Below are 24,075 nucleotides of genomic sequence, written 5' to 3'. Positions count from 1 at the left end.
AACCTCAAATCAAAATCTAGACTGGTGTGATCAGCAGGCTCACTCAGACATCAGCCTGTTAGCCCTGATGTTTTTCTTTCACTACAGGTAAATTTCCAATCATTCTTGATTCATTCATGACATATGGAGACGTATTTATTCTTACTAGGATCTGGGCAGAGTCCCCATTTCTCGTCTTCGTCATATCGGCTTGTGGTGGCACACCACAGCAGCTGTTCTTTGTGTCCTTCTCGGATACATTCATGGTGCCACTGATTTTTGAACTGGAAAGGAAACATGCAAGGCATCCCATGGGCATTCCCTTTTAACGTATATAAATCTAGGAGAGAAAAAGAATTACAGTCAAATACAGTGTCAGTTTCTTTTGGGAAAGTGTCAGCTGTTAGTGCATTTTTATAGGTTGTAAGCCTTCCCCCAGGCAGGGACTTGTTAAAAGCTCCTTGAGCCCTTGGGGCCTCACCAGGTAGCTTGCACAGATAGGCCAGGCTTTCAGAAGCAGTGGCAAATGGTTTGTCCCTATGTTTATCTAGCTTTTTGTTTACTATGGCTATTGCTCACAGCAGCATGCAAATGTGTGAATGAAATAAAAAGGAAAACGCAATGGAATTTTTCTCTTAAAGTATTGGCTAGCCCTCACTGTCTGACTCCAACAGTTTTGTAGCCATCTATCCGTGCATTTGATTGGTATTGTAGATCACAGTCCTGTAAGCAAAACAGTTGTCTTCTTCACCACATCAGAAGTGTTCCCAGGTAGAAGGAAGGGTTGGGAAAGGTCATACCTGAGTATCTAGCCATGCTGCCCCCCCCACCATTTGCATACAAATTTGTATAACTGGTCTGAGAGACTCACAGAGGCATTTGAGTATATAGGCTGGGGAAGTATATAGGAAGAGGGATTGATTTACACAGCCTTGCAGGACTGTCCTTGGCGTCTTGCACAAACCTTCCAGTGTGGCTGCTTTTTGCCCTCCGGGTGTCCAGGCCATACCCCCTCACCCATGTTGCATAAGTAAGCCTAACAAGGCATTTCATCCTCGGAGCTAACTTTGGTACTCTCCCAAGACCATTGGTTTGTCATTGGGATCTTATGTAGGGGAAAGACATTGTCCCTGCAGAAGGAACCTCAAGTCTGAAGAACTGGAGAAAGGAGTGCTTGTGGAATAATGGAGACTCCAGGGAGTGGACTCCAAGCAGTTTCTCAGATTGCTGTTACATACTTCCGTCTTTATTCTGAGGGTGGTGGGAAGTCACTGGCCGGTTTCAAATGAGAAAGTGACAAAGTCAGACTTCCATTCTTAAAAAGAAAAAGAAAAAGAAAAAGAAAAGAAAAGAAAAGAAAAGAAAAGAAAAGAAAAGAAAAGAAAAGAAAAGAAAATCACTGGGTACACTGTGACAGCCGGAATGGAGAAAGCGAAGTGGGCTAACCAGTGAGTAAGCTTCTATCCACAGCAATACTGTGGTTTCCTTGGTAACAGGAGTGTCCTTCTAGGGTTTCTAGGGTCTTGGACATGGCCAGCAAAGCTGCTTTCACCCAGTGCTCTCTCTCAGATAGTGCTTGTGTCCCGAATTAAAAGAATGAAATTCATGGATCACAGAGGGAGAGTTTTAGAAACCTATTTTAGATTCACAGGTGAGGGCTTAAGAGGTGGTGGTGGGCAGGGCTGTAAAGCAGGAAGGCTCCTGGGAACTCAGGTACCATCCTGCTGCCAGTCTGGGCCTTTTAAAGGACTTGTGGAAGAAACTGGGCTGAGGTAAGAGGAGGAAGGTGAACTGGTCAGTCCAGTTGCCCAACCACAAGGTGTTCAGGCACCTCCTCTTCCTCTTCGTCAGGCAGATACCATAGCCTCCTCTGTGCTTTTAGGAGATGAAAGAGAAGCGGAAATCAACATTCCTCTGGCATTCCAGGTCTCCAGCAAAGACATTCTCAGAGCCTCAACCCACCTGACCAGTTTCTAGTTCCTGTTTTCATCAAGATGGCCATGCAGAGCAGGTCAGTTGACTGCTTGCTTTGAGTACTGCAAAAAGTTCATCATCCTTGGCCATAGTGGCAATTAAAGCCACTTGGGATTCAGCTCGTGAGTTCTAGGATGGGGAGAGGGGTGGGGGAAGGGCAGGTATCTAAACCATAGTCAATGAAGTCATCCGGTCTTCATCTATACAAGAGGGTCAGCAATGGAGATTTCTACACCATCTCACAACTGACAAGGGCCTGACTGAGTTCGCAGCACACTGCCAAGTTTGATAGGAATTCGAGATATTTCAGAATTTTTTTTTTTTTATCTCTTTAAGTATCCTGTTTTTCACTCAACAGCATGGGTGTTGTCAGTATGGGCAGAGGGCTAAAATGCTAAAATAAGGCAAGCATCAAGCTCTTCCTGAGAATCATGTGGCTGTCAGCATGCTGATAAAGCTCTTGCTTTATTGCAGTATGCAAGCCCAGAAAAATGTCTTAGTCTTGGGCCTGACTCTTCACTCACATCGGCAACAGAAGATCCTGCCCTAGGACTTAGGACTTTCTTGCTACACTTCTAGCCCTGAGGAGAAGGACCTCGTCTGTCTTGGCCTCCGTACAAGTGCCTCACACTGTGTCTGATCCATAGTCAGTGCTCATGAAAAAAGAAAGAAAAATGGGTGCCAGAAGGACGGATGAGCATACAAATGACTAGATTTGTGGAGGGACAGAACTTGGGAGTCAGCATTTTACCATGTAGCTTTATTTCTGTATCTTCCATTCTTTCTCCGTTTAAAAAAATGCCAAAAAGTAACAGAACTGTAGAAAATGAAAGTCCCCCTATAAATCATGCCTCCCCACAATCCATGCTTGGTGCGCAACAAATAACCCTTGACAATAGTGTCTCATTTATCTTCCAGCACCTTGTAGCATGACTGTCATATGGATGACAGCCAGGCTTAGAAGGCATCTGAATGCCCCGGAGACATGCCCCCAGGGTGGGGCTGGACTTTTACAGTCAGAAGCAGTGCCAAGTGTGGGTGCTTTATACCTGTCAGCACTTAAACCTCCCTTTTTAATGTGTTCGCTTCTGTTTTCCCTCCTCTCTCTCTTGTTGGTTCTTCTTTGTATTGATTCCCAAAGCTAGTTAAGTATTTTCCTTTGATATCTTTAAATTCTGAGATTGTCATCTCTGTAGTGCATCCATTCCGAGATTCCAATAATCCTTTTACTATAAGCAAGGAAGCTACTAAAATTTTCCAAAAGTCTCAACATGACACGCCCAAAGTGTTTCTTTTACATAAGATTATACATCATATATATGTATACACACATATATGCACACATATATATTTACCTATAGATAAATATATAGTTATACTTTTTCACAGATATTTATATATAAATATATATGTATTTTTATTTATGAAACACTATATATTCTATACATCGACAACTTCATTTACCTCTGTGAAGATGCTCACAAATGTCTCCACCACTGGACATGTAGGAGATCCACTTATAGAGCTGTTTTCTTGCCACCACCGTGTTACCATGCTTCGCCTGGACCTTGTACTGGAGTGGGCCCACGATCATCTTCCTGTCACAGTGCCATCTCAAGGAAATGAGGGTGGAATCACATTCATAGAGCCTTAACGGTTGGTCGAGATCAGATATGTTCAGGCCTAGGCAGCCACTGGCTCCCACATTAAAGAGGTGGTTGTCAGAAACCCATTTCCACAGCATGTACTCATTTGGCTGCTTGCAGTTCTCCAGGGTCAGTACAGATTTACCTGCCTGAATGCATGTCTTTAGGCTCTCGCTCTGGATAATGAAAATTCCTTTATCTGTAACAGAATAAATGAAAGACGTGGTATGCAATTTTCATATATAATTAGCTAGGGCTGTGATGATCCCAGTGTGAGTATCTAAGCCGTGATAAGTCACAGCTGCCAGTCATTTTGTAGTTGAGGGATAAGAATCCACAAGGAAGTCTTCATTTGCATAAAATAGTTTCCTAGCAAGCAGAAGAAGAGTCCTTATTGGCAATAATGGGAGATCACTGATCAGAGGGGCTCCTGGGCAAGGAAGAGCAGGGTTTCATGACAGTCAAACTTCTTATAACACTTAAACAGAGAGCAGTAATACACAAGAGGGAGATTGGGTGTCTAGGGTGTGGCCATAATTTATTACTTTTTTTCAGACAAATTCCTTAGTGTTTGGAACATGACAGTTTACTGAAGAGCCATTGAGGTAAAAAATCTCTAGCCTCATGTTCCTGCAGAGAACCACAAGGTAATGACTTCAACAGAAGTACCTCTCTGCAGCCCTTTGAGAGAGGGTTTGGTGCTGGTGAGAACTTAACGCTTCTGCAGGCTGCTTTCAGTCTAGATCCATCATGAATGAATGTGGACCCTCTGATATTCTTATCAGGGGTAGCCTAGCAAGCATGCTGCCAGAGGCATCAAGAGCATGCCTAGATACAAATGAGGCATGGAACACAGAGGCAGAAGTAGAAAATGACACAGGACATGACAGGATGTTCCCTTGAGACTCTCGACTTTGGATCAGTCTCCTGTGAAAAAGCTGATAGGATCCAGCCGGAGAACCCTTCCTTGCCTGCTGGCTGAGCCATCATCTACTTTATAGCTATGCACACATTTCGTCACAGGTATTCTAAAGGCAATAATGCTATCTTAGTTCTGTGGTCTAAGTTCTGTAAGTGCCTGGTGTTGATCAGACATGTCAGCATGTCCTAAAGCTCATGGCAGCTGGGCTTTAGGATGGCCTTCTCTCAGGATACCTGTTCACATCCATGAGTTCCTTTGTCTTTCCCTTAGTCAGGCTCCCACATTCCATTCTACTTCCCATTTGTTCTTTAAAACTCTGAGAGGGCCTTATTAGTTTCCCTTAAATGACTGGGTGGGCTTAGGAAGAGTCATAGAAAAGACATATCAGAGACAGGTAGAGCCATAGAGTGGTTTGAAACAGTGCAGACGAGCCTCCCAACACATGGGGCTGATGGGTTAGTGTCTCGTTTGGGGGAAAATTCTTTTGGTTTCCTCCAAAACTCATCAGTGTGACTGAGAGCTGATTTATTGCAGCTCAAATCACTTAAAACTCTGTTAAAAAACGTTGTCAGTGGGCTGGAGAGATAGCTCAGTGGTTAAGAGCACTGACTGCTCTTCCAGAGGTCCTGAGTTCAATTCCCAGCAACCACATGGTGACTCACAACCATCTGTAATAGGATCTGATGCCCTCTTCTGGTATGTCTGAAGACAGCTATAGTGTACTCATGTACATTAAATAAATAATATTATTTAAAAAAAACATTGTCAATGTATCAGTGAAAGCCGTGCCTCATTTAAAAACTGATAACCTTTCCTATAACCATTTGCTTGAGGGGTTGTTAGGGGTCAGAAAATGCTTTGATTAACGTACACTGGAGCAGAAGAGAAGGGAGTGCCGATGGCGTGGGTGGAAAATGAATGGTTCTAGGGAAGATTTCATTTAGATCAGGAAATTTGTTTTTCTAATGGAAGCCATCTCAGAGTGGCTATTAGTAACAGTCACTCAAAATCAAATCCATCCCTTGTCAGGGTGATGTGGATTTCAATCATTAACCTTCCCTCCCACCCTTCCTTTCACCTTTTCATGCCTGGGCCGAATGCTAGTCTTAATTTCTGCTGTAATCTGCTAATTGCTTTCTAGCTAGCTCAGAGTCCCATTAATTTTTCAATAAAGGATAATTATTCTACTGCTATCATCCTGTAGCTCAGCTTCTATCTGATGTACATATTCAAATGTAGCCAGCTCTGCTTTCTACTGACTGGGCCTCAATTTATGCATCTGGGTTGAAAACATAGAGTCACTGGGTAAGAACTCTGGACACAGGTGAACCCACCACAGACCGGCTGTGTATCTCTGGATGGATGACTTGATCTCTGACAGTCTCTCGCTTTCCCTATTTAACTGGGACTCTGTACACTATGAATCTCAGAAGGATGTGAATGACAGTCTCTTAAATAAACCATGCAAACCTCCCACCGCAAGTAAGAAGACCCCGGGAAGCATGACTTTGTAGTACTTCTCAGACATCTTGATTCAGAGTGTCAGAGGCCACTGTTGACCCATAGATCTGGCTGTGAAGTTCTACTCTGAACATCTGCTGAAGACTTATTTTCTTTTTTAAAACGTTGTCAATAGTAAAATGTTTACTTTAACTTTTGCTTTAACCACAGGCAGTGAGGGTAAAGGGATCCTCAGAGATTATGGAGGAAACATACTCTTCAAAGCACCAGATTAAAAAATCCTTGTCTCATATTTTCAGTTACAGAAACAATTATTATTAAGACTCTTTATGTTTTGTTCTTCCACACTTCCTGCCTGTAAAGTATATACTGAAAATTCAAAACAAAACAAAACAAAAAACTAGCTCTTCTGGGGATGGTCCAGTGTTTGACATACTGTTGTAAGCATTCTTACAGTACAGTCTCTAACAAAACCAGGCTGTCTCGAACCCCTGGCAACAGGATTGTTTGCCTTTACACCAAGAAGGTTGGGAAAGCACCTACATCCGCTGTGGCATGTGCCCAGGCAGATTGCAAGGGGTTCGTGCTGTGAGACCCAAAGTCCTTATAAGATTGTCTAAGATGAAGCCCATCAGCAGGGCCTATAGTTGTTCCATGTGTGCCAAATGTGTTCCTTACTGAGGAGCAGAAAATCGTTGTCAAAGTGTTGAAGGCACAAGCACAGAAAGTAAAATAAATATGCAACTTTATTAAGCAATAAAAATCACGACCTGGAAAAAAAAAACCCAAAAAAAGTGTGACATGAGCAAGCAGTATATTGGTGGCAGAATAAATAAGTGGACAGAGAAATTGCACATCACCAGGATTTGAGGTGAAAGAATAATGTTTTATATTTCCAAATTGTGATGGTTTGTATATACTGGGCCCAGGGAGTGGCACTATTCAGAGTTGGAGTAGGTGTGGCCTTGTTGGAGGAGGTGTGGCCTTGTCTGAGTACCTGTGTCACTTTGGGCATGGACTTTAATACCCTCATCCTAGCTGCCTGGAAGTCAGTCTTTTCCTAGCGGCCTTCAGATGAAGATGTAACACTCTCAGTTCCTCCTGCACCATGCCTGCCTGGACACTGCCATGCTCCCACCTTGATGAAAATGGACTCAACCTCTGAACCTGTAAGCCAACCCCAATTAAATGTTGTCTTTCTAAGAGTTGCCTTGGTGATGGTGTTTGTTCACAGCAGTAAAACCTTAACTAAGACATAAGTCAATACACATTTAAGGGGAAAGAATTGTAGAATTAGGGCTGGTGGAATCACACCAGTAATCACCAAAATCCTTTCCAAAGCATAAAAATACTACTAGATTAGCATGTGTCATGCTGCTGAGTTCTGGGAGCCATAGCAGCTCCATGGCATGTAGTTTCATGAAAAAAAATCTATTTATATTTTAAAATAGGTATGGTTGACCTACCTGAACAGACGTGCTGCCTCTCAGTAAGCCAAGCTAACAAAGGACCCAAGCCATTTTCCCATTAAGTCACATCAGAATCTGATCCTAATATTTCATATCTCTGTGACTGCCCAACTAGCCCTCTACTTATTAGAGGCAGATTCTTACTGTTCTTCTGGCTAGTGCTGAGCTCCCTTGCCCTAGCCTGGAAAGCACTGGGATCACGGCAGGGAGCTACCACACCTGGCTTCCAGCACCATCAATCTCCTTGAATTCACTAACAACAAAACAGTCTTCCAGTGGACCACGAAGAGACCAAAGAGACCGACTGTATGCATCGCTGTTCTGGTTACTACTGTGCGCACAACATAGTTGCCCCTAACAACACCGTAATGTGGAAAGATGGCACTAATCCTTAGTGCGTGCAGTTGTTGGGTTTAAAAAAGGATGGAAATCGAGTGTGGGAGGAATCAAGATTGATTATATATGTCAAGGATATCAGTTCTGCTTGAACAGTGATTAAGTGATTAATGAAGTACTGCCAGAATTACTAAATCTCTTTGCAGGCAAGTGTTCTTCCCTTCCTAATTATAAATTTGGGTGCGGAAGAGGTATGGATTACTTGAAGAAATTTACAAGCTAATTTACATTGCTTTAAAACACAGGCCGACTAGTCCCCTCTTTCTGCTTCTGGGTTAGAGGTGAGAGGGACGCTCTGCCTTGATCAACTGTTCTGCTTAAGCTAAGGTACTGTTCTCATGACTGCAGCTGGAACATTCACACACTCATCCACTCAGCAAGCACTCTTTGGTTCCAGCCGTGTGGGAGGGAGAGGCCTGGAGGCCAAGGAATTGTTAATCTAACTATCTGTCCGTGGAAACTCTCAACCTGTGTGTTCTGAAAGCATGAGAACTTCCCTAGTTAATGTAATGAAGGAAGGAAGTCCTGTCAGTGCTGAAGAAACACTACAGTTATGCTCCAAATGAGTCTGTGAAAAAAATAAGTATTTAAAACCAGGATCAAGAAAACAGATCACATAAAAAGACACTTAACTCAGACTTCAACTGCCATCAGTAGGAAGTAGATGGGCCTCCCATGTAAGGAGCATGTGTGGACATGTGCTTGCCTGTCTCACAGGGAGGATAAGCTGAACAGCACTGAGTAGAACTCAAGTTCAGCAGAGAGACAAACTTTGCCCAGACAGGCCTGGAGAAGTTATTTAATTGAGTCATTCATTCATTACTTCCCCCCACCCAAACCCATTTTCTCTTAGGACACGAGTTTGAAGTTTACTGAGGTCTGTACTCTACTGTGAATTTATTTTCATATATCTTGTCAAAACATTTAGAAAGAAGAACTGACAGGCTAATAGATTGCTCAAGTGGGCAACTTGAAATTTTCAACAACAAACATGTTGTGAGTGTCATGTTGGGAACCTGCAGATGGAAGGCTATCTAAGTCACAATGCTGCCCTCAGGAGTAAGTGACTTATAACTCAAGGCCAGGTTTATAGTTTACCTCACAGAAGTCCAACATGGTAGAAGCCAGGGGTAAAGGGCATCAATCTTAAATATCAGAGAATCACAATCCACATATTTTCCCCAAGAAATACTGACCAGGTGCCTAATATTTGTAACCACAGGTATGCACTGGTCTCTGAGAGGAGAGTTGCCTCTGCTTGTCAGATAGTGTCAGAATAGCAGGGGCATGAGTCAATAGATACACAGGTGGCCAACTAAGGAAGCTTGTAAACGGGATACCCAGGACACAGAGAGTGTCACTAAAGCTCAGAGCCGATGAAGTCAGTCAACCTTTGGACAACGACAGTATAGTTGTATAGAAAATTCTGGCAGCAGGAGAATGTGAAGTTAGAATGACTTCCTTGTGCTTTGGGATCATCCTATGAGGATCTTGAATTTTATTTTAAAAATTGCATTATTAAGTGTATCATATGAAAGGAAGCTTTTGGAACAAGAAATAGATGAGGCTGTGGCTTAAAAAGATGATCTAGGGTCAAATTGACATCAACTAAAATATTTGTTGTGTACCTTCTGTGTGCCCAGACAGTGAAAGACCAAGCACCTGCCTCAGAGGCTGTGATTCAGGTGGAGCAAGGCGGCACATGAATGGGTTTGAGGAACAGTCTTGAAATTATAACTGTGGTCCAGAATTGGAGATTGAAAACATATATGCAAGTCAGGGAGTAGTACCAGTGGGGGAGGAAATGGCAGGACTGGGTTATCAATGGAAGGTAGGTGCTAAGGCATGGATATAGGGCGAGTGTGTCTTCCAAGGGCTCATGTGATTTTCTGTCTTGCCAGTGTCCCTCCTTCTGCCATTGTGAAGCCATCTACAATGACCTAGTGGTCTCACTACAACCTACAACCAGAGCAGATGCTGGTACAGTGCTGGTTGTTAGCATTTTGTCTAGGCTCCGCCCCACTGTTACCTGACAATGTGCTTGACTCACTGTAAAAGGAGCTGCTTGCTACCTCCTCTCTCTCTTGTCTTTTTGCTCCTGCTCTGTCCTCTTCTCCCATTTCCCCATCTCCCCATTTCCCTCTTCCCTCTCTCTCTATGTGCTCATGGCTGGCCTTTACTACTCTACTCTCTCTCTCTCTCTCTCTCTGCCTTTCTTTGTCTCTACTACCCTTTCAACTCCCCTCCCTGTGCCCTGAATAAACTCTATTCTATACATACTGTTGTGTGGCTGGTTCCTAGGAGGGATGGTGGGGAAGAAGGCCTCAGAATGGGCCTGCAGAGGCACCACCTTCCCCCACACCTGACTACGCATCCACCAAACATATTCCCTCTCTTTTTATTTTTATAAAACACAACACTGGTGAACCTCTAGAGCTATGAACTTAATGAGATAAGTTGCTTTCTAACTGCACAGCATTGGCTATTTCATTACAGCAACAAAACGCTGAATGTTACGTGAGGATTCTGGAAATGTGAATGAACAGAGATTCCTGAGAAGCAGCTGTGTCTGGCTGTCAACAAAACATCTCCTGGGGGTCAGTCTCTGTGTCTGCATAGACTGATGGGTAGGATGGAATCTCAGTATTGTGCAGAGATTTTGAATTTTGTGATTCAGAGGCTAATTATTTTACCTTGGGCTACTTTTAGCCTTCTGGAATAGCCATTCCTTGCTCCACTCTGCATCTGGATTAACACCCCAGATATTAAGTAAAAACCTCTTAGAAGCCAGTAATTTAGCAGAACACTAGCATTCACCAATCCAAGAGCTAAGGATGTGTCTTGGGCCTATAGAATAGCTTCCCTCATCTCGTTGAACCTGCCTCTCTGGTGTACTCACCTATGTATTTTAAATTATCTCTGATTTGTGACTTTCTTTGTCCTGTAAAACTATAAAAAAAACAAATAAACAAAAATGTGAAACCGATTCCGCATTGGAAGATGGAATTTGCAGTAATCTAAATCTGTGTTCCCGGGGCCATGGTCACTCAAAATAGCTCCAGAATAAACTATCTCTTAGACCCTTTAAGAGGAGAATGTTTACACCCACAGGTACTTACACTGGCTAAGTTTTTGGCTTTATGTACTCAAATGTCTATCTGATTTCTCCTAACTCCCTTGAGGTCAGCGTGAGAGACTAGGAGTTAGACAGATTCCCTGAGAGGCAGACAGATAGGGAGAGGGATCAGGACTATGTAATAAAGATGGTCAACTTCCAACATAGCTAGCTTCTCCGTAGCTTGGCACTTTGAAACAAAAGCCTTTGCCCCCAGCCAGGAGGGCCTCTGTTACGGACTGGCCCAGGACTGGCCCATCAAGTTCAAAGCGAATGAGGACATGTTTACATAACAGTGTCTTTTTTCAAACTGACCAACCTAAGTTAGGGGAGGAAGATTCTTCGAAGACTTAGATAAGCTCTAGCCTTCAAGGAGGTCTCTGTCTGCTTTGGGGAGGGTCTTGGTGTGCTTGCTGCGAGGGGCCTTCTCACCCCTGATAAAAGTCTTTTTTCACCAACTGATAGCTGTTTGAGATTTTCTCAGCTGTTACCTATCACACAAGAGATTATACCTGCCTTTTAATTCTTTAACCACCAGAGAAAATGAACCCAATCCAGACCACTGTGCAGTCACAAGAGTTAAAGAACAGCTGCGATCCCCCTACTGCCAACTAGAGTCACCTGCAGGAAGTGTTGCTTGAGGCCCTTCCATTGGAACTCTCCTGGGTTTCTCTACCTGTCTTTAGTGTCTCCTGCTTTAGACAGCTCTTCCCTTAGAAGCAACCTCATGAAGACATAGAGTGGCTAGGCGAGTTTTAAACTGTTAATTCTCTGTCTCTCAACTACCTCTTAGTACTTTTAAGAAACATAACTTGTAGCAAGTAACAAAACAGAATTCTAAAGCAGTCCTATGCTCTGGTAGCACTGTAGGCACGTACAGAGTATTCAGCAGGTCACACTGTGAGGAAGTTGGCCTCTGTGGTGCTCAGTGTCAATGTGTGTGTGTGTGTGTGTGTGTGTGTGTGTGTGTGCGTGTGTGCATGTGTGTACATGTGCACTTGTGTGTGCAGGTACTCATGGAGGCCAAAGGAATTGGGCATCCTACTCTGTCATCCTCAAGTGTATTCCTTTGAGACAGAGTCTCTCACTGACCTGGAGCTAGGCTGGAAGCCAACGAACTGCAGTGATCCTTCTGCTATTCCTGTCCACCCCACTCCCCTAGTGCTGGAGTTACAAGAGCACATGCAACCACACTGGACAATTTTCATGTGGGGATTTGAACTCAGACCCTCATGCTTGCTCATCAAGTGTTCTTACCAGTTAACCTGTCTCTCCAGCCCATCTGACACGATTCCTGTTTGAGTACAGAAGAGTGCAGGGGCTAGTGGGGACTGCAACTCCCTGTAACTAGTCTGAAGTTGGGAAGCTTCTCTCTGGAGATGTAATCCCTTTATCGGCTTCCTGGATTTGGATTTGTCCGAAGCCCGTTTAGTAAACACAGAAATTCAGATGCAGCTGCATGATTCTGACTCCATAGCACAAAGGGGTGTTGTTAGGTGTTGAAGCAACCCCCGCCCCCTCAGTGACAGAAAATCTGGTTCTCTTCCTTAGGATTCTGTAAGCCAGAAGTGAGAAACTGCCCATGCTTACAGCAAGGGACTCTAACTGGTCCTCCAAAGAACAGATACACAAAAGAAGAGGGAGGGAGAGCTTCCTGTCCACAGCGCTCTGTTGAAAGTGTACATTTTATCTCAGATCATTTGGGTACCTTTAACAGTCCTTAGGTTCCTGTCTACTGTCTCTTATTAATGAACTAAAAAGTTACTTAAGTACAAAAACACATACATACATACATACATACATACATACATACATACATACAATAAAACCAAAACCCCCAAGCCACAAAACTACTCCTGTCTCAGTGCTTCCTTCTCCTTCCATCGTCCTAGCATGTCCTTGATTCTGAGGTGTCTTTAGTCTCCTGCTGCTTGTGAACCTGAATGATCACCCCCTCCCCAGGCCCACGGGTCCCCTCCTGCTAAATCTTTTACTTGTTCCTGTTCCTTTTTACTCTAATCTCCTCAAATCACTGCTTCAGGTTCTAGGAGGCACACAATACCCTTTGTCACAAGTGGGGAAAAATGAAACCTGGCTTAATCAGCCCCACTGGGCACACTTGTGTGGGGCTTTAAATTACCTCTTACCAACCCCTGCAGGTGCATTAACCGTTTAGAGTGCTTTTGAGGATCTCAGCCATCCAGGCCCATTCTCACCCCCCACCCCCACCCCTCAGCCAGGCTCTTTGCTGTAATTTTGTATCTTACTAAGAAGATTTAAATGGAGCAAGGAACATGTTTTGTCCTTTTTGTTCTCAGTCTATCCCTGCATCGTTTTTGCTTTCATTTAACTGGAAAGTACACAGCAGACATCGCTGGGGTAAAAACTCACTATTCACTCTGATTCTGTTCTTTTCTTATGGGCCCGTGTGTGTTGAAACTATGCCAGCTCAGTCACTAGGGAGCAAGTTAAGGCAGGACATGGTAAGACTGACATGTTAAACTACTCACCCTGCCTGCATGGTAAAGCCCTGGGGGAAATGACACAGACTGAACTTAGTAAGCAGACAGAAAAAAGCTCCACTGTCAATCGGAAATGCCGTGTGGCCTCTCTAAAGGCAAACGTATTTTATTTACACTGAGCTGTCTATCCTGAACTGCATTAGGAATGTGGCTGTTTAAAAATCAATGTAAACTTGAGGTAGGTGTTTTAGAAAGCAAATACAACACGATGTTTAAGGTGGGCTATTTGTTTATATCTTTAGTAGTTCCCACAAACAGAGTGGCCTAAACAACAGAAATTTATTTATTTTTTTTCTGATTCTGGAGGCTGAAGGGTGAGGCCAAGCTGGGGTGGGGGTGGCCTTTCTAAGTCTCAGAGGGAAGGAGCCTCTCCCATTTGCTTTAGGTCACCTTCCTGACTCTCTTCATATCTCTATTTTTTATCCATATTTCATCCCAAGTTCCCTTACTATGAGAACACCACTGTATAGGGTTAGAGCCAGACTAACCTTCTCTCTTTAACTTGTTTCCCTTTGGGGGGGGGGGGGGTTTTTTTTTTGTAAAAAATTTGTATTTTTGTGGGGGGGGGGGGTTGGGGTTTTACAATATTTTTTATGTTTTAAAAAAAATTTTAAAATTAAAACACCCCCCATTTTTGGGGTTTAATTCCCCCCCCCCCCCCAGACTCTGGTATTAGAACACTTTGTAACACTATTGGGGGAGAAGAGTGCAGTGGTTTTTCTAGAGGAGTCATGGTGTTACTGGGGACCAGTTTTGAGGGGTTGTAGCTCTGTCCCACTTCCAGGTTGCTCTCTCTCCTTTGTTTAAAGTTGAAGATGTGATCTCGCGGCTTCTTGCTCTGGTCTCCTGCTGCCATGTCTTTCTCACCATTGAGACCATAAAGCCAACTAAACTCATTTTTCCTTAAGTTGCCATTGGCTATAGTATTATATCACAACAACTCCAGTGCAAAATGAAAACGTGTGTCCCCAGCTAGCCACAGAGAAACAGCTCTCCTTCCCACAGGCCCACAAGGATCACACTCCCTATCCCATAATACTCTTGGCACACACTTAGTATCTAGCTTGAACATAGGTGATCAGCTCTCAGTCTTCTTGGGTATGAGGCGAGTTTGCTGGCCAGTGGGCAGTCCACTCTCGGGACCCAGGCAGTCTGCTTGCTACCCCAAGTTGATAGCAGTGGTGGTCACATGGATATACCATGGAGGGAATGGTCAGGAGCCTGTCCCAGAGAGAAAAAGCCAGGAGAACTGAGTCCTGAGCCCCTGCTTTGTTCTCCCCTGTCCATCAGACTTACATATTGCACATAAACTCAAAGATAAAAATGAAGACCTCGGACCATAGAGCAAAACTATGTTGGAGGCCTTTCTCAATATGGAACTTCAAGAAACTATGCTGGGTTCACACCCATGAATCCTTCCCTGGTCTTTTTTGATCTAAGTTAGTGCTGTGGGAGAAAAAATACCCACCAGGCTACAGAACACGTGCTTGAGACTCAGTGAGAATCTGCCTTGGATTCCCCAACTGCAGACTAGGGTTCATTCTACTGCTAGCATCACAGGCTCCTGATGGTGATACCCTTAGGCATGTGGATCACTTTGACAACATTAATAAAACTGAAAACAGAATCTTAACTTTTGGATGTAAGGGCCGTGAGAAAAGACAGCGCTCATTCTGAATTTCCATTCCTCTTTATTTTCGTCCTTGCAATTTCTCAACAACTAATAACGTACTTCTTTGGAACGACAGTAGTCTGGAAAGTATCATAAATTAACAAGTCACGTGACCACTCACAAACATAGAAAGCTCTTGCTTTATTTAGTGGCCTACCACAGAGCTTGTTTTTCTTGAGTGACTTTACTTCATAAAAATACTGTAGTTAATATAGTATTTATAAGGTGCTCTTTGGTTTGTTTCATGTTTTTAAAGTATAGTATTTCTTTTCATTTCCATCAATTCAAGCCAATGATTTATGACATGTTCTCAGCTATGTGCGGGAACATCTAAAAAGCTTTCAAGGACAGTTTCTGAAAGCTTTTGGGAGGAACAGTACAGAGATATCTCAAATTGGTTACTCTGATAGATTGAATGAGGATTCGCTAGCTAGGAGTGAGATCAGAAGAGAGCACAAAAGCACTGTTGTTTCAGGACACCCAAGATAAATAAATGAATTGTCAGATCAAAGAAGAGGGACTGAGGGAATAACTGGGGTCCCTAAGTGACTTAACCTTTCTGGTCATTGGCTTAGAACCTGTTTTGGGTGATATCTGTCACTATGACAATGACCAATGGGAAATGAGATGACCAAATGGGAAATGATGAAGAGTTAAAAGGACCAGGCAAACCGGAAAGCTATGCTAAGGTGCAAAGTAAGTGAGTGCAGTAAAGAGCCAATCAGAGGAGGCAAACAAGAAAAACACGAAGGCAGAGATGCTGAGAGACCACGGACAGAGATGAGAGAGATGGAGTCCAGAGGGTTGGAGTGATTTGTGGTCAGGGAAACAGCTAAAACTAGACTGGTCGTGCTTTTTTTTAAATTCCCAATCTCCAGATTAGAAGCATGGCGTATTGCCTACGGACATAGGAGTTACCTAGAACAGTGTGTAAACCAATACATTGGACATTTTTGCTTTATGAAAATATTCACTTGTATATGCGGGATTTGAGAGCAAGGCCCACAGACAGTAAGGATACCTATTGATCATCCTAGGGCTAAATGGAACTGCATGTTTCATGTATGGCATAGGTGAAAAGTATATCTTGCCAATTACTACCTCGGTGTGATGATGTTCACTGTGGCACAGAGTAAACTGGCACAGAGTCCTATCCAGTGTTGGGAACTACTAGGATCTCGGGAAAGTAGACATTTCAACCTCTGTATCAGAAACGGCGCTATGGGAGAACGTCAGAGCTCCGACCCTTTCCCCAGCTCACCCTCCAGATTCTCAGTCTTCCAGAAAGCTCTCCCAGGGGGCAATCTCTCTTCTCTTCCTCCACTGGGGCCTACTGCCCTGAACCACTTTTCCTCACCAGATGATTCTGGCAATAGCAGGCTCCTCTTTGTTCTCTTCATCTGAAAAATCTTTAACTTCTAAATTGATACATCAATACTCTAGCCCAGTGCTTTGTCTACTGATGGCTGTGCCTATTAACATAGCTCATGGAATGAATTTAGTATCATAACCACTCTGACAGAATAGACAAAAGAGTATAGAGTAGGGAAAAAAAAAACACTGTGATATATTGGGCAAGGGCATCTTTTAAAGGAAACATTTAGTTAAACATATATCCCACATATACTGTGCGTTGTGGTGTGAAATATTTCTGTGAACATTAGATTCATGGCTCTGGCTCCTAGAATGCCTCTAGCCAGTTGGCTTCTTGACTTGTGCGTCAAGTATCCTTTCTCACTTCCTGTCCAGCTTCATGACCAGTCCTGCGACTACATAGTCCCAGGAAGCCCTGAGAGCTATCACGCTTGGTGCCAATATCCAGAAAGGTTAAATCTCCCCAATTGCCGATTCTCTTTGTCTGTTACCCAAACTTCACTTGTTTCCTTTTGCTTACTCATTTTAAAAGAAAACAAAAGTAACCATATTTTAAATTTCACACTTGTTGCTTCTTGCTAGGACTGACTTAGCTCAACCTTAACTTTCTAGATGATGTCTTTACTGAGCGGGTATGGGGGGCAGGTGTTGCTTCATCCCAGTGGCCAGTATTTTTGAGTCTCCACACAATACTTGTAGAGAGCACAATGTGCCCCACACTTGCCCCAGTGACCTTAACAAGGCCCTTTGCTTTGCACATAAAAGAGACTCATGGGGAACTTTCAGCTTATTGAACTTTGACAGTGGCTAATGCTTGGTTCTATGGCTGTCACATAAAATATGACTTGGTACCCTAACTCCCTTTCCTCATATGCCAGTTCTCTTCTTATCCTTTAAGACAGTGAGAGCCCTTTTGGCAGGCCTCCAGTTCCTCAGGCCAGTCCCTCCTCTGCAGCCCTCAGCCCTCCACTCACTGCTCCTTGTCTTAACACCTACTCTTCTGGTTTGAAGTTGTTTGCATTTCTGTGTCTATCTCTGTTGGCTTTTTGGAGACAGTGTCATTTAGTACTCTTGTTTTTATATTCGGAGTATAGGGGTATGCAGCTGATGCTGCTGGCTCTGAGCTCACGTCCTCTAATCTAGGACTTGTTCAAATGCAGACAACTATCATTATCAGAGAGAGACCAGGGAGGTCTTCAGCCATTGCTCACCACTCTTCCCTTCACCCACCTTCACTACCTTCTCTTAGGCAGGAGCCATGGTCAAGGTATTGACCTCACAGACACTGACACCCTCATTTTTCTTTGCGCTCCTTGTCCAAGAGAGCCACCTCAGTCCTATGGAGCGTGCTACACTTGTGCATCTGGGGAACCAACCCCACGAGAGGAAACTCTCACCCTGCCTTGATCAGAGCCACTTTACAGTTATGGCTTTTAGCCTTCAATGTACTTTTACATGTGTTTATTCTTAGTTAACTTCCTTTAGCAAAAACGTTGCCTTTCTCTCCCCAGGATGTCCTACTCCATCTTCATTTTCCCTTTGCCCTCCCAGTATCTGGAGTCTGCGAGTGGTCAACTTGACAACTTGACACAGCCTGGAATCACTTGAAAAGAGAGTCTCAGTGGAGTAACTGTGTTTATTGCGTTGGTCTGTGGGCATGTCTATGAGGCATTTTCTTGATGAATAACTGTGGGCCTAGCCCACAATGGGAGATACCATTTCCTGGACAGGTACTCCTGGACCACATAAGGAAGTAGGCTGAGCATGAGCCTGAGTCAGCCAGCAAGCAGTGTTCCTCCATGGTTCATGCATTGAGGTCCTGCCTCGACTTCCCTCAGTGATGGATTGTGACCTGTGTAGAATCCAAATAAACCTTTTCCTTCACAAGGCGCTTTTGGTCAAAGTCTTGTATCACAGTAACAGAGAACTAACCAGAACAGTGGTGTTAGCACATTTTAGCACAAAGCCAGAAGACTCAGTGAGGGAAAGTCAACCACAGAAAAGACTTTGGTTTAGTCAACATGGAAGTGGAGGACAGGATCCACTAAGATAGTGCCGAGGATGCGAAATGATGGACCTGGGGTTGTCAAAATAGTCATGGCCAGAGGAATAAGATGCCATGAAGATCATACGGCTAACGGACAACACATGCCATTATAAGGCTCAATGTTTTACAAATGAGGCACAGAGACGAGGTAACTCGTTCAAGGTCTTGTAAATATCATATCCAGGCTGTCCCTGAAGCTCAGTGATCTCTACCGCCCTATGGTACAACATGCACTGATTTCCCCATAAAGATTACTGATGTATGATTGAACACAACAGAACATGTTTGCCTCCCAGGGCTGGTATACTTGAATGCACAGAACAATATTGCGTGTGGAACCTGTTATGCATTGCTATAAATCTACTCTTAGTGGGTATGCAACTAAAGTGACTTTATTACCTTCTGAAGGGATGCCAATCACGGCTAAAGGTAAATCAGTAGTGCTGAGGCAGAGAGAAAGAAATAGGTGTCACAAAACACGGCCACACACATTGTAGCTGTCCCCTGGTTCTTGCACTTGAATACAGGAACTTCACTTCTGCTGGCCAGTTTTGTGTCAACTTGACCCAAACTGGAGTCAATTATGAAGCGGTTACTTCAGTTGAGAAAATGCACCTATAAGATTGGCCTGTGGGCAAACCTGTGGTACATTTTAACTGATAGTGATGTGGGAAAGTCCAGCTTCTTACTGATAGTGCCTCCCTTGTCTGGGCTGTCCAGTTCCTACTGCTGGTGCTTTAAGAAAGCAGGCCAAGAAAACAATGGGGAGCAATCCAGAAAGCCCCCTTCTTCCCCAGCCTCTGCATCAGCTCCTGTCCCCAGGTTCCTGTCTTTCGTGAGATCCTCTCCTGACTTCCCTCCAGGATGGACTGTAATCTGTGAGGTGAATGAAATTAGCCCTTTCTGCCCCAAGTTGCTTTTGCTCATAGTTTTTACCACAACCTTAGAAGGCCTAAGACTGAGAAGTAGACACTGTCTAGTTCTCTGCCATTCGAGGGCTTGGTTCCTGGGTGTGAGTCAAATCTTGAGCACTGCTCTGGTGAACCCCAAGCAGCAGCAGTAGCTGCAGCCAGAGCAGCTGCAGCATCGCTAACCATTGCACTCTTTGGCATGCTAGGTGACCCCCCAGGAGAACTACAACCATGTCCTCTGCTCTAGCCTAGAGTGCAGGAAACAAGAGAAGACTCCACTCTTTTCCCCAATACTAATATTTTGTTTTCTTCTTTGCTAATAAAAACTTGATTTCATGCCTGTCTACAGTTCACTTGTAATTCCACTGGTGTAGGTGATGGGGTCAGGAAGTAGTATAGTAGTAGTTAGTGTAGTAGTTAGTGTAGAATGTCTATACTTTTAGTGCATAAACCGCAGTGCCTGCATTTGAAGAATCTTTGGGCCCACAAGGTTGAACTCTGGATTTGCAGGCTGTATCTGGCGAGTACAGCAGGGAGCTGGTGATTCTAATTTTCAAAGTACCCTTGATTATGGAAAAGAAGGCCTCATTAGCCACTATCTCAGGCCAGGATTTGGGTCTGCCAAATATAGAAAGGATTAGCTCACAGTAGGTGCTGACCCTGACTGGGAGGAGCATGCTTCCGGAGGCAGCTAGCCTCACAAGCTGCTACCCTTTCGTAACACTTAAGCCCAGGTAAGACCTGCATGCTAAGATACAAAGTGGCAAACTGCGGGACATGATGCTTGCCCATGTGTACTTAGAGTGAGTTTTACTTAACTGAAAAAATACCTAAGAGAGTATTCTGGCTGGTCCAGAATAAGAAGAGCGGGTGTGGTTTAGCCTTGGTGAGCATAAAGCCCCTGGAGAGTGCTCCGAAGTACAACTGAGAAATAAGCAAATAAGTAAAAACCTTAAAAATGTGAGCATATGTTGAAGGGAAAACAAAAGAACAAAGAACTGGATTACATCTTGTTTTATGCCTCTTCTCCAAACATATTCCTAGGACAGAGTGCACAGGAGCTGCCAGCTGGCTCCTTCTGGTTTAAGGCCACCTGCTTGCTTGCCTTTTATCATGTCATAGTCATGCGTTCTGGGACACACCTTTTATGCCTCAGAGACTCCTTCCTGAGTTGCTCTTCCAGACACTGATTTTTTCCTTGGGTTTCCTTATGTGCTCACTTTGGATCTTACTATGTGGATTGATGCTCAAACCTATGCTGAATTCATCAGTTTGTACACGTGTCTGGGGCTGTGGAACGTAATTTTCAGTGGTTCCATGAATATTATAGATCCATTGTTCAGCATAGAAAAACCGAGGAGCAGAAGGTAGCTAATGTCTGTACAAGTCCCATAGCTGTCCACCCCAATGAGGGCTTGGCCTCAGTGGCCCGCTTCCCCAAGAGGCGTAGCAGACAGGCCTATTTGGGGGTTATCTGTAGAGTGTTGTACACACGATGAGCCAAGTTCTCTCTTTGGAAGGGAATGAAATGAGATATCTGCTTGTCAGCTTTATCTGAGAGGTGATCCTCCTAACCAACCCTTGTAAAGTTTGCATTTTGAAGCTATTTCTACTCTCCTAGACCCCAGGCGTTCCACAAGCCTGGAAAGGAAGACCCTGCCCCTCACCGCGCCGTAATTTGGAAGCCAAGAGGATGTGCGGAAGGGACTGTACGGGCTGGATCTGTTTCATCTGCCCCGGGACAGGGCACAAGCAACTACAATACAAATTCTTATTTGTCTTGCTCAATCGCTACCCGTTTCCCGCCCCGAATCCCGGGTGCCAATCTGCCCCCACCTCGGCGCTGGGGACACTCACCACGCCACTCGAGGGCCGGTTCCTGGGCGTGAGTCAAATCTTGGGCGCTGCCCTGGTGAACCCCCAGCAACAGCAGTAGCTGCAGCCAGAGCAGCTGCAGCGTCGCTAACCATTGCACCATCAGGCACGCTAGGTGACGCCCACAGGGACCACAACTGTGTCCCCTGCTCTGGACTAGGGTACGGGAGGCAAGAGAAGCTACCACTCTTCTCGAGGACCACGCCACCCCGGAGCCCTGGAAATGAACTCGCCTCCCTTGTCGCCACAGTGTGTACACTTGGGGCTCTGGGCGTGGAGACACAAATAGCGGAGTTTTCCCCGCCCCGCCCACACTGCCTTGGGGAGGGAGCAGGAAGAGGGGCCGGGCCCTGTGCTGCTTAAACTCTGCCACCTTTTGAGGTTAGGAGAAAGCAGGGCTAAGGCGGCAGCGTGGCTCCCCTTCAAACTCTCTCGGGTTTGCTGCAGTACCTGCTGACAACGGCAGTCGTCAGCAGCCTGGGTGAGCGAGCTAATCCTCTCCATGAGAAGAAACCTGCCTACTGGATTTGCAAGGGTTTGTCTGCCGGCAGATGAGTGGAAAGGGCTGCCGGATGAACTCAGGCCTGGGACGCCTCTGGAATGCAGAGCACAGGAGACACCTAGGGGCCCAACCTGGTCTCCAACTTTGCTCCAGAGTAACTAGAAGTCATCGTCAGTATCCAGCTTTATCCTCTTTAAAATATCCCTGCCTTCCGTTTTCTTAGATCGTCTTCATCTAATCAAATATCCCACACTGTAGAGTTGAAGAACTCAGTCAGAAAGGCATGTGACTGGATCTCGGTTACTCCTTAACGCAACAAAACTTCTCCCCTAAATTCGTAGACAACAACAAATGAACACAAAACATCAAGCTGCCCAAACCGTGACCAGTCGCAGTCTCTCTAACTGCCCACCTTCCCCGCCAAATAACGAGCATTAACTATACCGGAAGCATTCGATACATAAGGGAGCAGTCTGACACATGGTCCTTGCCCAAGCAAGACCTTGGCATAGCCTGTAAAACAGAAGAAGAGAGGGAAGACAACAAAAGGGAACCTGGGGGAAAGGAAGACAGGTGATGGGATCTTGGAGGACCTGTCTTTCATAGGTATTTTGCCAAATAGCAAAACCAACAATTACAGGTACTACAGTGCCAAACTACGGAAATGGCCTCTGCCTACAAGGCGTAGCCAGGAGTGAAAGTCGGAGGTGGAGAGGGGCGTAGTCTTGAACCTGGGCTGGTGGAGGGTAAATGAGCTCTGTGAGTTAGCAAGATGTGTATACTTCAACCACAGCGAGAGTCTTGAGAAGTCCTGGGATTGAAAGCATCAGGTGCATGGCTTAAGGAAAGATGTCTGTCTGTCCTCTAAGAAGGAAATTGAAAGACCAAGGCTGGAGTGGGAGATGAGAGAAGAGACTCTGTGTACTTCTCGAGTCTACAGCATAGTGGTATATGCAGAAGGCGGCATCTTTCCTGACAATAGTCAGAAAAGGCATGTTGTGAGCACTGCAGATCACGCAGTCTGCACTCACCAACCCCGACTTTCTCTCTGTTGGCCTCGAACCACAGTACTGTGGGAATGTTGCCCGTAGTGGGAAGATTCATCCCTGATTAAGCTGACTGGCATCAGTTGTGGCTGGCAGGTGCAATCCATGTGGCCTAATTAGATAACAGACTTGGTTGCTGATATTAATCTCTGGAGAGAAGCAGGGCAGTGAGACCAAAGGGGAGCGAGATAGGAGGAACTGGAGTGGACGCTGACGGTCACCCCATGGTCACACCACTGTCACGCCATGACTGGGTGATGGACAGTGGGAAGGAGAAGCTGGCTGAAATGGGAAGTGGTGAGAAACAAGGTCAGGATGAAGCACTTATCTGAGAGGATGTGTGACGTGCTGGAACAATGTATCCACTAGGCACCCTAGGACAGCAGGCAACATGGCTAAGTCTTTTACTTGCTAGGGCCTCAATTTTAGCTTCTGTATAATAAGGCAGGGAGGCTTTCCAGATCCATGCAAAAAAATATTTTGAAGTGGCAGAGCCCTGACTAGGAGGAGGATAAGAGAGGGAATAAGTCATATTTCATCCTCAGAGCAATTAGTATAATGAAGAGGGCTGAGGAGAGTTTCCTGGCCTATGGCACTGCATATCAGACTCAACATTAAAGACTCAAAAAGAGCTGTCTTCCCAGAACATTACGGCTTCAAGGCAGAGATCCGTGGTCGGGTATTTTAGCCTTTGAGAAGAAGAGTCATTATGCTTATTCTGGATTCCATTTCAGGTTTCTGAGGCAATGAGAGAGCAACTTGTCAGTGCTATGACTAGCTTTCCCTAAACCTTTGTCTTTGAGCAGGCAGAGAAACATTAGCTCATTGTGGGATGGTGTTCAGAACGAAGCATTAAGTGAGTAATGGATGCAAAGCACTCAGCACAGTCTACCCTGTTGCATACATCCACTCTAGGAGCTGTGTTTGGGAAGGGAGGAAGCAGGCCAGCAGGGCAGGCTCCAAGCAGGACTCACAGCGAGGCTACAGTGCGCTGTGTCCCTGGGAATGTCTCCTGCCCCCACCAAGAACACCCCGGGTAGGATTCTACACCTGTGGCCTGCGTGCGTCCTTCTTATCCTTTTGACTTTGGGCCATCATCTGTTACCTTGTATGTCTCACCTGACCGTGACTACCTTAAAGAACTAACTGTATTTTACTTCTCCG

At 44.8% G+C, this 24,075-nt stretch overlaps 1 protein-coding gene across 1 annotated transcript in view; it reads right to left on the bottom strand.

Annotated features, from left to right (window-relative positions):
- Pla2r1 (phospholipase A2 receptor 1) overlaps positions 1-21,538 on the bottom strand; it is a 120,332-nt gene extending 98,794 nt beyond the window's left edge. The window contains exons 1-3 of the mRNA XM_028769271.1: positions 21,346-21,538; positions 3,418-3,798; positions 146-319 (exon numbers count right to left, since the gene is read on the bottom strand). Of these exons, the coding sequence (XP_028625104.1) occupies positions 146-319; positions 3,418-3,798; positions 21,346-21,466 (676 nt within the window). The 5' untranslated portion in view covers positions 21,467-21,538. The remainder of the gene's footprint in view (positions 1-145; positions 320-3,417; positions 3,799-21,345) is intronic.
- Between the last annotated feature and the right edge of the window lie 2,537 nt (positions 21,539-24,075).

Source organism: Grammomys surdaster, unplaced genomic scaffold (assembly GCF_004785775.1).
Source record: "Grammomys surdaster isolate TR1022 unplaced genomic scaffold, NIH_TR_1.0 191, whole genome shotgun sequence".
In the NCBI taxonomy this organism is placed as follows: domain Eukaryota; kingdom Metazoa; phylum Chordata; class Mammalia; order Rodentia; family Muridae; genus Grammomys; species Grammomys surdaster.
Note: the sequence above shows the minus strand (reverse complement) of the source record. Positions and strands in the feature narration are given on the sequence as shown.